General features: G+C 48.5%; 2 protein-coding genes across 2 annotated transcripts in view; one reads left to right on the top strand and one right to left on the bottom strand.

The window, feature by feature from the left end:
- Positions 1-6,459, top strand: part of LOC119414045 (rapamycin-insensitive companion of mTOR) — a 38,452-nt gene extending 31,993 nt beyond the window's left edge. The window contains exons 31-37 of the mRNA XM_037681156.1: positions 988-2,071; positions 2,833-3,092; positions 3,188-3,394; positions 3,480-3,632; positions 4,330-4,453; positions 5,827-5,965; positions 6,052-6,459. Of these exons, the coding sequence (XP_037537084.1) occupies positions 988-2,071; positions 2,833-3,092; positions 3,188-3,394; positions 3,480-3,632; positions 4,330-4,453; positions 5,827-5,965; positions 6,052-6,132 (2,048 nt within the window). The 3' untranslated portion in view covers positions 6,133-6,459. The remainder of the gene's footprint in view (positions 1-987; positions 2,072-2,832; positions 3,093-3,187; positions 3,395-3,479; positions 3,633-4,329; positions 4,454-5,826; positions 5,966-6,051) is intronic.
- A 2,359-nt stretch (positions 6,460-8,818) lies between these two features.
- Positions 8,819-12,463, bottom strand: LOC119413633. Its single transcript, XM_037680689.1, has 3 exons — positions 11,576-12,463; positions 11,327-11,443; positions 8,819-11,226 (listed from the first exon to the last, which is right to left on the bottom strand). Exons 1-3 carry the CDS (start codon positions 12,461-12,463, stop codon positions 9,040-9,042), a joined length of 3,192 nt encoding a protein of 1,063 aa, XP_037536617.1. The 3' UTR covers positions 8,819-9,039.
- Between the last annotated feature and the right edge of the window lie 200 nt (positions 12,464-12,663).

Below are 12,663 nucleotides of genomic sequence, written 5' to 3'. Positions count from 1 at the left end.
TATGTATATATATATATGTATATATATATGTATATATATGTATATATGTGTATATATATATATATATATATATATATATATATATATGTGTGTGTGTGTATAAAGTTGTTTTAATTCCTTCCCACACTCTAGCAATATTCTAAATAATGTTCCTAAACTCTAAACGCTCTAAAAGAGCACCGAATGTCATGATCGCTGCTCTCTGCCACGCCCACTTCTCCGCAGAGGGCGGAGATCACGACATGCACCTCCCTGCACCTGTGGGCTGCATGCGGGTGCTAAATCGTTTAAAGTAATTTATTTTAAATAAACAATCTATGCTGCTCGTGCGGCTCATCCATCAATCAGCTGTGTGTCATGTCCAATCTTACTTTAAAAAAAATAATAAGCGAAAGCGCGAGTCCGCAAAAGTCAAACCACATAGTAGTGAGGGACTACTGTATTATCTATAAAAGATTTAATAATACAAAGCAAATACATTTCTTATCACCGTCATCATTGAGTATTTTTATGTATGATCACATTTTGTACAAATGAAGCCAAAAATCCTAAAAGTAGGCATTGACCTTTAGTCATATTAATCGTATTGCTCATTTGGCCTTTTATCATTTTCAAAACTATTCGACAAGTGAAAGATTTGTCGAAAACTGGCTTTGAAAAGTTAAATTCTGTACTCATTGTGAGTTGGTTGGACTTCTGTAATGGTTTTTTAATAGGTTTCACAGACTAAATGCTGCTGCTCATATTCTCTCAAGTACTATGGAATTTAAACACGTTCCATCTGTTTGAAGATTTCTGCACAAGCTTCCTGTTGAAATCAAAATCAATCAAACCCTTACTGCCTGTGTATAAACCATAAATTGACCTTGCAACTCATTAAATAAGTGACGTGTTAACCAGTCGTGCATCACTGGGCTACTTTGTGTATGAAAGCTGCTACATCAATAAGGTTTCACTTCACTAACAGTCGTGTCTTTGTGTCATCAGACATGTACATCCTGGATGATGACAAGTGTGACATTCTGGACTCGTCAGAATTCTACTTCAACTCCAAAACTATCAAAGACCGCAGCCCCTTCACAATCTTGGCTTCTTCACGTTTTGTTCGCTCCCGCTTTCTTAACTCACTGTCCCTCCCCAGCAAGAAACTCCGCTCTACTAGTGATCCTAAAGCCTCTTCAGGCTCTCGCACCCCTACTGAGGTGAAGACCGATAGCTTGAGGCGGAACAGGACTGTGACGGAGCCCTCTATTTACAGCCCAAATCAGGGGGATGTCTTCACCTCTGTGTTCAACGGCAGAGGCATGCCAAAGAGTCCAACGGTTAGCCTAGAGACGTCTTTTGTTGGGACCAGGGGGGGCTCTGAGGAGCAGCTGGTGGATGGTAGGCTGGTGAAGGGAGGAGGAGGCTCAGGTCTTGGACTCAGTGGTTTAGGTGGACATGGAGCCATGGAGCACCACAGCCGGGAGAGGGAGCAGAGCAGCCGAGAGCGTCTAGCAGGAGATGGTGGCTCCTCTTCAAGTGGAGGCAATGTGGGAGGAGGTGGTGGGGGTACTCAGTTTAAAAGCCGCAGTCAGAGCTTTAACACAGATACCACAACCAGTGGCATCAGCTCCATGAGCTCCAGCCCCTCCCGGGAGACCGTTGGGAACCCTGAACAGCCTGAACTGGACTCCTCTGATTGTGTGAGCCTCAACACTGTTGTGTCTGCCAAAACTGTCAAAACACTCCCCTCCCTCAGCCCCCAGGCTCAGACTAACCACATGTCCATGTCTAAGTCCTCCAACGTCTCTCTGGTACCACCGGGCTCCTCGCACACTCTGCCCCGCCGAGCTCAGTCTCTCAAGTCCCCCTCAGTGACCACCATTAAAAGCCTGGCTGATTGCAGCTTCATGTACACCAGCCCGAGGGACGCGCTGGGTTACGCCACGCTGAAGAGGCTGCAGCAGCAGAGGATACACCCGTCTTTGTCTCACAGTGAGGCGCTGGCTTCACCTGCCAAAGATGTGCTGTTTACAGACACCATCACCATGAAGACCGGCAGCCTGGACTCCAGGTTGACTCCTCGCAGGTGGGTCAAACATCTCTACAGGGGCTGGAAGCTACATTTTTTTTTATGATAGTTTTTGTGTAAAGGAGAAGATGAGTGTTCACTAACCACCAAACAACATTATGGTATTTTTCCTGCTGGAATGTAGCTTTAGCAGATTTATTAAGTTTTATTGACAGATGTGAGCATGTCTGTCCACTTTATACTTTGTCAGGCTATCAGATAGGAGGCGCACCTGTCCAGAGCCTACGGTCCCACGTCCACACCGCAGGCTGTCCAGAACATTTGTACCGCGGTGGGTGGACCTACCCAGTGTCCTCCTCAGTAGAGACGCACCTTGTAGCTCCGGTCTTTTCTGCTCTTACTAGAATAGTTCCAGCTCAGTGCCTGCAGTTACTTTGACCTGTAGCGTGTGTGAGCTCCATGTAGACTGAATGTTTTATGATTTGTGCTTTTATTACATGTTTTTTTTATTAGGTTTACTATTGCATTTAAAACATGAAAGCTGGGATTATTTCAGGTTGTCAAATCACAGAACCTCAGTCCTGCCCAATATTAAAATTGCATTCTTCAGAAAAATGTGAGGAGATATCAAACCTTGATTTAAAAAAATTAATCATTTTGCCTCATTTTAGTGTTTGCCTCCATGTTGGTGATTGTTCTACATGAAGCGGTTGAGTTTAACAAGTCGCCGTCTCTGTGGTTTTATCCAACATGTTCCTATTCTCTCCCAGTCTCTCCCCCCGGATCCTCTCACACACCTCTCCTCTTGCCCTCCCTAGGTTTCTGAAAGCTCTCAGCTTTGCCTCTCTGGATAAAGAAGAGCTACTCAGCCCCATCAACCAAAGCACCTTGCACCGCTGCTCTTCAGTGCGCTCAATGGTCTCTAGTGCCACCTTCGGGTGTAGTGATGACTACATTGGCCTCGCGCTGCCATTGAACATCAACGACATGTTCCACATTAGGGATTCGACGTACTTTCAGCAGCGAATCAGCCCACCTTCAGAGGAGCGGAAACGCTTCCTTTTTGGTGACGGAGACGGTAAAATCCTGTTTCTTTACCTGATTAACTGATAAACCTGCAAGCGGAAAAAAGATTTTTAAATCTTTGCGATATGTTTGCAATAACCTCTGCAGGGGATCGGCCTGCCATTCCGTTACTGAAGCAGCAGTTCAGTATCTCTGAGCTGATCGTGTGCCGAGGTGACACTCCTAACCACATGGTGGGTTCAGAGGAGACAGGCCTGCAGGATCACACTGAAGAAAACTGCCTCTACTGCGTGGGAGCCATCATCCTCGGATATCCCTCAAAGCCACAGATCAATAGCACACACCCTCGCACAGGTGAGGGCACAAACACATATTTATACCACATGGATCTGCTTTAAACTCAGCACAGATTAATGATAATTATGCATTTTATTCACAGATTATATTGACTTCCCATCATGGGGAGGACAGAGCGGTCATCGTCTGGAGGTGATGCCCCAGTCCAAGTTCTCCGGGGTGTCAGGCTGCAGTGATGCTGCTGTGTCACAAGGCTCGATCTGCAGCACACCCACACCTGGTGACATTGTCATTGGTAAGAGCTCCACTGTCCACGATGTGTAAATAAAAACAGAATGCACTTATTTGCAAATCTCATAAACACACATTTTATTCCTAATGAAACGTAGTAAACACTGCAAATGTTGAAGCTGAGAAGTTCGATCATTTTTAGGACAAATAATGTGATTTTGAATTTGATGTCAGCAATACATCTTTATATACTGGTAGGTTGAGACAAGGGCTTCAAAAGGCTGTAAAATAAGAATGAGAAACGAGTGGAAGAGCATTTTGCAACTAATTAAGTTAATTAGCAACAGGTCAGTAAGAGGATTGTGTATAAAATAAAGATGGGCAGAAGTTTATCAGTCTGTGAAAACAGTGAGTAAAAATAGTGGAGCAATTTCATAATATGGCTGTTCAGCTGGGGAGACTTTAAATATCATCCACCATCATCTACAGTTCAAAATGTCTTCAAAAGATTTCTTCTCAACCTCTGATTCAGGTTCCAGCCAGAAGAACTGGTTACATATCAACAACATTTTGGACTTTCAGTTTGTGTTTGTGCTGTTACTATATATTTTTTAAAGATTAGCACCAACAATATAAATAATAAAAGTTCAGCAGACTATTTATCTTGACTGAACACAAAAGATATTGTGACAAATAATAAAACAGCAGTGATCCAATTTATTGTCTATGTTGTAAGAAAAGTAAAAAGTTTGTTTTTGTAGGTGGTAAGGCGTTATCTGAGGACGGCCCTGCTTCTCGAGTCTTGCTGAGGAAGGAGATTCTCCGCCTCATCATCAATCTCAGCTCCTCTGTTGGAACCAAAGGCCACGAAACAGGACTACTGACGTAAGTTTCTCTTTTTCAGTCTGGTATCCTCACAGCAGTCGGCCGTAACATGAAAACCACCTGCTCAGTGTTGTGTAGGACTCTTGCTGCATCATAGGTAGACTTTCGGCTTCACTGTGATTTAAACAGGTGGTTCACGAGTAGGGCTGGGCGATATCTCGATATTTTAAAAATATCGAGATAATTTTATCCGCGATTTAAGACAGGACTATATCGTCTATCAATATTTCTACATTGCATTATAATTGGACTTAAATCCAGTTAATTCTTTTTCTCCCATCTGTGCTCATCTGCACACGGCCCTCCCTCATTGAATACAAACACACAGCACCTCAGCCGCACGTGCTCCCCCCACTTCTTGCTTCTCCAGGTGGGCAGGAGACGTTTATCACAAGTAAATATGGGAGATATGAAGAGCAGCTTAGCTGCTGAACAAAAAGAAAAACAATGACTGTTATTTGGAGATGGTTTGGATTTAAATTGTCAGATGAGCAGCAGAAAAATTATTTCTGTAGACGATGCTGAAAACAAGTCCCAACAAAAGGTTGGAACTACGAATCTTTTTTCACCATTTAAAACAGCGCGCTAAGTTATAATCTGCAGCTCCGACAGACTTCAGCCTCCTTCCCTGAAACAAACCACGGTATGAAACTCATTTAGTTGTGCTATGCCTTATGGGAGGAAAAGTGAGAGGTGGCGCCGCGACATTAATAAATCAGCAGCTTATATCGCTAAAGACACGGTCCCAGTCTCAACTGTGGAACAAGACGGCTAAAGTGTTAGCCGCTAAGGACCGTGTCTTTAGCGATATGACAAGCTGTTGATTTATTAATGTTGCGGCGCCACCTCTCTCTGTTCCTCTCATAAGGCACAGCACAGCTAAATGAGTTCTGACCTGTGGTTTGTTTCAGGGAAGGAGGCTGAAGTCTGTCGGAGCTGCAGTTCATACGCTTACTAACGTCGTGAAGGCAGCACAGCTGAAGAGGATTATTATTTAATATATGTAAATAAAGGTCTAAAAAATAAACTAATGTATGTAAATAGTTCATTTTTTAGACACTTATTTTGTACAGTTACAGCTGTTTGTTAATAAATATGCCTGTGACAACTGGGACAAAGCTTAGACTCAGAAATATATTTTTGTTATTACTTTATGGAAAGAAAAAATATTGAGATATGTATCGTATATTGCGATTTATCTTAAAATATTGAGATATTAATTTTTGATCCATATCGCCCACCCCTATTCACGAGACAATGAATGACGGGACATGAAGTTATCCAGCAGGACTTGGCAAAGTTACAAAATGATTGATGTGTTTTACTTGTTGTGGTTTAATTGTTATTCTGAAATGTTTTAATCTTTTCTTCAGGATAAAAGAAAAGTTTCCGTATGCGTTTGATGACATTTGCCTGTACTCTGAGGTTTCTCACCTCTTAGCCCACTGTATGTTCCGCCTGACCTCAAGACGCTTCATACAAGAGCTCTTCCAGGACGTGCAATTTATGGCAGTAAGGGATCAAACAATCCTCTCTACCTTGTCTGAATCAGACTCCTAATCGTTGAGTGTTTTAATCTTTGTTCGTCCTCCTCTCAGATGTACGAGGAAGCAGAGGCAATGCTGACGAAGCTACCGAAACCTGTGGACGAGGACGTTAACCCTCCTGCGGAGTCCTGATCCTCCCTGTCCCACCCTGCTCTGTGCACAGCTGCAGTCCCGCCTCCTAACAATCATGGAAAGAAAGCAAGACTGAGGCTCAGACAGGAAAAAGTTGGGCATGTTTCTGTTGCATAAAACGGTATCGTCGTCAAGGACACAGGAGGTGGTCATCACCCAGCGTTCGTCAAGCAAATATGAGCTGGAAGCAAGAAAACAAATTTACCAACACAAAAACATGGAGCAGTTTAAGCCAAATGCTCTTCTGACATGGGGTCGGCAATCTTGACCAACACTTGATACATCCGTGTAATGCTAAAGGACAAGCTGGATCATTAGGACAAATTGTTTTAAAAACGTGTATCGTGTTCTTTTACAGAGGAGGTGGTTTTCTGTCATGGAGAGAATTAGGCATGTTGTCAGGTCTACATGGAGGTTCCTCAGACCATGCGTTCTTTAACAAAACACTAAGGAGGGATCCTGCTGTTTTTAACTCTTAACTCCAGCCTTCCTGCTGCTTCTCCCGCTTGTGATCCATGTTAGCCAGATATGTGTTTTTGCTTCTCTTTCCTCACCACTTCCTACAACTTTTAGCCTCTTGTCAGCTCATTACCTTTCACTTCCCTCCATCACAGACAATCAAACATCACTAATGTATTTTCTAAAGCATTATATCTACCACCTTTACTCAGTAGATAAGAAGCATAGCATGTAAGTTAATGGTAGTTTGTTCCATCCTTTACTTGCTTAGGACCTTTTAATGTTTTTTCTTCAGCCATTGCATTTCTACCGGGCCTCATGAAGGTGGTCTTTTGAAAGACGCTTACTTGTGTAAGTTGCTTGTCGAATGGTCGATTGATGACATTTCTAGCACCAAACTGCACACAGACGTTTCTAAACTCTTTCATAAACCTCGCAGCTTCTTATCACGATGCCTTCTTTCCTCCCGCACATCACCTTTACTGCATGTTCAACAAGCATGGCAAAGTTGTGACGCCACCTTGACATAGTTCTTTGAGAACCTTTTGTTTTTCAACAGGTTGCCATCACATGCTGCCATACACTGTAGGACTATAGTTACCCCCAGGATCTGTTCCCACAATGCAATATATCACTATGTGTCATTTGGTGAGGAGGAGAAAACGGAGGAGAGCGGTGCAGTGCTATGACTAAAGGATTTGTAAAAAGGTTTCCATGGAAACAGGGTTCTCCGTTTCCATCGGCTCGTTTTTGCTCTAATGCTGCTACACAAATGGACTCGTAGAGAGATGATTCATAGATCTGCTGAGTGATGTCAGACCTGATCTATTTATTATATGTCTGTACCATAGTGAGCTCAACCAGAGAAGAAGAAAATGTTATTTATATTTTTCCTCAAGACTGTATAATAATTTAATTGTTTATTTGTTTTGCTTTTTTGCCTGAATTGTGGTTTCCCTTGTATAATGTGTACAGTATGTTTTGGGGGGCATTGATGACCTAAAGAAACATACAATCCTATCAAAGGGATGCATTGTTAATAAAACGAAAGTTACGTATGTAACTACGGTTCTATGAATCCCGGATGACCGCCAGAGGGCGGTGCTGAAAGCACTGAATGTTCCCTTCGCGCATGCGCTGATTCGAGTAATAATACCAACGGAGTCACAGGTGTGACACGGATGACCAATCAGAGGCTATATAGCCCGACGTCATCCGCTGCTCTGCTCCTACAGAATCTTCTCGCGAAACGCAAGGATTCTGAGTGACGGAGAAGCTCTGGCGGTCATCCGGGATTCATAGAACCGTAGTTACATACGTAACTTTCGTTCTATTTCATCCCTCCTGACCGCCAGAGGGCGGTGCTGAAAGCACTGAATGACTAATATCAACGATGTCACAAGGAATCCTAACACCTACCTCACTGAGGAGGCCCAGAGGACCCTTGTAGAAGAACCTGGCCCAGGGGATGAGGGGTGGCCACGTTAACTCTATAAAATCTGGTGAACGTGCTTGGGGAAGCCCATGATGCAGCAGCACATATTGCTTCCAGCGGAACCCCTCTCAGGGCAGCCCAGGAAGCGGAGACGCTCCTGGTAGAGTGAGCCTTCAAGCCGACCGGCAGGGAGCCGGGCCCTGCAGCATAGGCATGGCAGATGACGTCCACGATCCAGTGGGAGAGGCGCTGTTTGGAAAGAGGACAGCCTAACCTAGGGCCTCCATAACACACAAACAGCTGGTCTGAATGCCTTATCACAGCAGTAGCTGCAACATATGCCTCCAGAGCCCTTACCGGGCACAATAATGCAGACCCCTCACCAGGCGCAGGCTGAAAACGTGCCAGCCTCAACGGTTGGTTAGAGTGAGAGTGAGACAACACCTTTGGTACGAATGCAATGTTTGGCCACAAGGTAACACACGAGCCCTCAGGGCCCCACCTGAGACATGAGGGGCTGATTGAGAGAGCATGTAGCTCGCTGACCCTCTTTGCTGAGGTAATAGCCAACAAAAAAGCCGTCTTACATGAAAGCCACTTGAGGTCCGCCTGCGACAGAGGCTCGAAAGGAGGACGGCACAGAGCTTCGAGAACCAAGGGAAGGTCCCAACCTGGTGCTCGTGGAGCTGTCGGCGGGTGTGACCTACGGGCACCACGCAGAAAAAGAGAGACTAGATTATGGCTCCCTACCGTACAGCCATCAATGCCAGCGTGATTAGATGATATTGCCGCTACATAAACTTTAAGCGTCGAAGGACAGCGACCCTTACCAAGTAGAGACTGGAGAAACTCCAGAATGGTGGGTATTGTACAGGAGACTGGATCCTTCTTGTGATCCGAACACCATTGGGAAAACAGGCGCCACCTGTTTTCGTACTGCTGACGAGTAGAGGGTGCCCTGGCGCCCAGGATGGTGCGTCTGACGGGGCTCGAAACTCCAGTCAGCTGCTGTCCTAGCCTTGCAGTGGCCACACCCACAGCCGAAGACGTTGAGGATTGGGGTGCCATATCAGTCCCCCCAACTGAGACAGCAAGTCCCTTCTGGTCGGAAGACACCATGGGACGCCCTGACATAGACTTCGTAGTAGTGGGAACCATGGTCGCACTGGCCAATACGGAGCCACCAGCAGCATCCTGTGGCCCTCCTCGAGGACTCTCTGAAGGGTTGGCCAAATTAGAGAAAGGGGTGGAAAGGCATATAGAAGGACCCTTGGCCAAGGATGAGCCAATGCGTCCTGGCCTAGCGCACCCGACGCCCCCGTAAGAGAGTACCATAGGGGACACTGAGTCGACTCTTCCGTCGCAAACAGGTCTATCTCTGCCTGACCAAAACGGTCCCAGATCATCAGCACTATGTCTCTGTGGAGGGACCACTCTCCCGGAGGGGACTCTTGGCGGGAGAGAAAATCTGCGACCTGATTGTGTCGCCCTGGCAAGTACGCTGCCCGCAGGGTGGACAGGCGAGGAGAGGCCCATTCCAGGAGCTCTCTGGACACACTCAGAAGTTGTGCTGACCTGGTGCCCCCCTGATGGTTGATGTGGTAGACAACAGAGGTGTTGTCTGACCGAACAAGTACATGCCTCCCTTCCAGGTGAGGCAGGAAGTGCCTGAGTGCCAAGTGCACTGCACGCAGCTCCAGCACATTTATATGCTTGGAATGGTCTCTTTGACCCCAGCGGCCCTGAACCGCTCTGCGTTGCCATACAGCCCCCCATCCCATGGAGCTGGCATCCGTTGTGACCACTTCCCTGCGACACACTACCACTCCCATGGGGACACCCCTGGACAAATAATCTTCGTCCCTCCATGGAGTCAAGGCATGAAGACATGACCACGTCACTGCGAGCTTGCGATGCCTGTGCAGCCTGGCATCCAGGCGAAAGCTGTTGAGCCACCTCTGCAAGGGGCGAAGTGACAGCAGGCCTAAGGGCACCACCCGAGTGACTGATGTCAGCTTGCCGAGTAGTTGCAGGAAGGCAACATAGGGGAGCTGCTTGCCCAGCCTGAACCGATTGACCAGCTGGAGTATGCCGGCCACCCTTTGAGCGGATGGGCGAGCTCTCATTGAAGATGAATCCAGAACCACCCCAAGAAAGGTGGTCGTCTGGGAAGGGATCAGGCAGCTCTTCTCCAGGTTGACATTGAGGCCTAACTGGGACATATGAGCGAGCAGGCGGTTTGTGTCGTGAAAGGCACAGGCCTGAGACGGGGCGCAGAGAAGCCAATCGTCTAAGTACGGCAGAATCTTCACTCCGCAGGCCTGCAGAGGAGAGAGGGCTGCCTTCACGCACCGAGTGAACACCCTTGGGGAGAGAGAGAGCCCGAATGGAAGTACCCGGAACTGCCAGTGGTGACCCCGATAGGCAAACCTGAGAAAGCGGCGATGTTCTGCCGCAATAGGCACATGAAAATATGCATCCTTCAGGTCTACAGACGTGAACCATTCTTCCCTTGTGACAGCTTGAAGGACTTCTGCTGTTGTGAGCATGTGGAAGGGCAGCTCCTTTAGGTACTGGTTGAGTCCCCTCAGGTCTAAAATGGGACGAAACCCGCCCGTCTTCTTTTGCACAAGGAAGTAAGTCGAGTAATAGCCCCTGGGTTGTTGCAGAGGGTCCACTGCCTCTATTGCGCCCTTGGCCAGGAGGGCGGAAAGTTCCTGGTCTAGTGCTTGAGCTTTCACCGGGTCGGCGATTACAGTCATCTTGACCCGGCCTGAGATACGAGGCCGCCGTCGGAACTGTAGCCGGTAACCATGGGTCAGAGTGGCAACCACCCATGGGTCCACGGCGTGAGCAACCCAATAGCTGAGCTGCTGGTGGGAGAAATATCCGACGGTCGGCCTGATGGCATCACCGTCTCCCTCCACGACCCCTAGGGGCCGTGGGGGGGCGGCAGCCAGAGTCCCTGGTCCGAGCCTGCCCAGCTGGTCGGTGGACCAACCCACGAGAGCTCCTGCTGGGCCTTTGCTGAACCGCATGAGGGTAAGGACCACCCGGCCGGTTATGACCCCCAGGCGGCGGCTGCATGCTGGAGCCAGCCGACAGGTGCCTTGGATGCCGAGGAGGTGGAGGGGGCATTGGCCTGCTAAGGCTCGAAAATTGCTGCCTTCTCTGTCGTGCCTGGACAGTCCGTTCCAGTGCTTCCAAGGCAGCCGAACCGAACAACTCCCCCGGCACCACTGGGACACTACGGAGGGCTCTACGGCATGGCTCAGTCAAAGCTGACTGAGCTAACCAGACCTGTCGGCGAGCTTGGACCAAGGAGGACATCACACGCCCAAGCTCCCTCGTCATTAGTGCAAAGGCCTGAAGCGCTGCATCGTTAAAGCCCATCGCTGCTGTCGCACCACTAGTCCCCTGAAGGGACGCGGAGAGGGCAAGCATTAGGTGTGCCAAGGAATTACCTAGGCGGCCAGCACGCGCTCCGGCGGCATAGGCTCTGCAGAGGAATTCATCCGTGACACGACACTGAGCTCGTGGGCACCGAACATGACTGCGCAGAGCTTCATCTGGTGACACGATGAGAGAGGCAACAGCAGGTTCTATCGCTGGCATGCGATCCAAGCCTGCTGCAGCCGGCTCATGCATGGCCGCCAACACTCTGCCATCTGCAGAGAGGCGCGCAAAGGCCTTGGGGTCCCGCCAGCAACCATGCAACTCCCTCAGGAACTCCTCTGATGGAGGGACAGAAAAGGAAGGAGGGGTCAGTCCGCGCCTGAAGAAGGCACTTCCAGGGGTGGACGCCTCTGGTTGCGGGACGTCCAGCTGCAGTTGTCTCAGGGCCATACGCATGATGTCCTGCATCGAGCCGTCACCCGACCCACTAACTGCACTCCGAGAAGAAGAGAGTGAAGCTGTCTCTGAGACTCGAGATGAATGCCCGTCCTCCTCACCTAAAAAGTGAGAGGCGGAGGCAGCCAAGGATAGCACATCCTCCTCCACAGCCAGTTCAGGCATGGGTGGGGAGGAGAGTCCAGTTGCTGCCACTGGTTCAGTTCCCAGTTGGTGTACCTGAAAAAGGGACTTCATCTCCGCTAATTCAGCGGAGAGCTGCTCCACCCTTGTGGAGAGGCCCCTATCAGACCTGGCTCGCTTCTTCCCAGGAGGGGCCACAGAGACTGCGGCCTCAGTCCGGCGCTTCGAGCGCCTAGGTGGAGCCTCCTGCCCAGAAGGCGGGAGGTCATCGCCGAGTTTGGGGCGAAACTGGGCCAGCCGGGCCGCCCTCACAGCATGCGACATGAAGCTGCAATTCATGCAGGGGTTCTCTGACAGGGCATCCACCAGATGGTCATGTCCAAGGCAGGCAGGACACAGGTCGTGACCGTCATCTATCTGGAGCATGGCTCCACAGACTGTACAGCAGTGAGAGCCGTCCATGCTCCTTACCCAGCTATGCCCAAGATATTCAGAGGGGCTAGCACCACTAGCTCAGCTGGTAAAAGAGGACAATTGGGAGAGGGGGCGCGAACGCTCGCCTTCACCAATCAAAACAAGGTCAAAACTCAGAGAGGCTAGCACCACTAGCTCAAATGGTAAAAGAAGACAATTGGGAGAGGGGGCGCGAACGCTCGCCTTCA

This window comes from Nematolebias whitei, chromosome 8 (genome assembly GCF_014905685.2).
Source record: "Nematolebias whitei isolate Nwh7 chromosome 8, NemWhi1, whole genome shotgun sequence".
NCBI classification, from domain to species: Eukaryota; Metazoa; Chordata; class Actinopteri; order Cyprinodontiformes; family Rivulidae; genus Nematolebias; species Nematolebias whitei.
This window is presented reverse-complemented; position numbering and strand designations above follow the sequence as displayed.

Coding starts and splice junctions, on each gene's coding strand:
- LOC119413633 (XM_037680689.1), bottom strand. CDS start 12,463: ATGGACGGCTCTCACTGCTGTACAGTCTGTGGAGCCATGCTCCAGATA. Junction 11,444..11,575: donor ATGAAGCTCTGCGCAGTCAT/GTTCGGTGCCCA, acceptor GCGTCCCTTCAG/GGGACTAGTGGTGCGACAGC. Junction 11,227..11,326: donor TGGTCCAAGCTCGCCGACAG/GTCTGGTTAGCT, acceptor CTGCCTTGGAAG/CACTGGAACGGACTGTCCAG.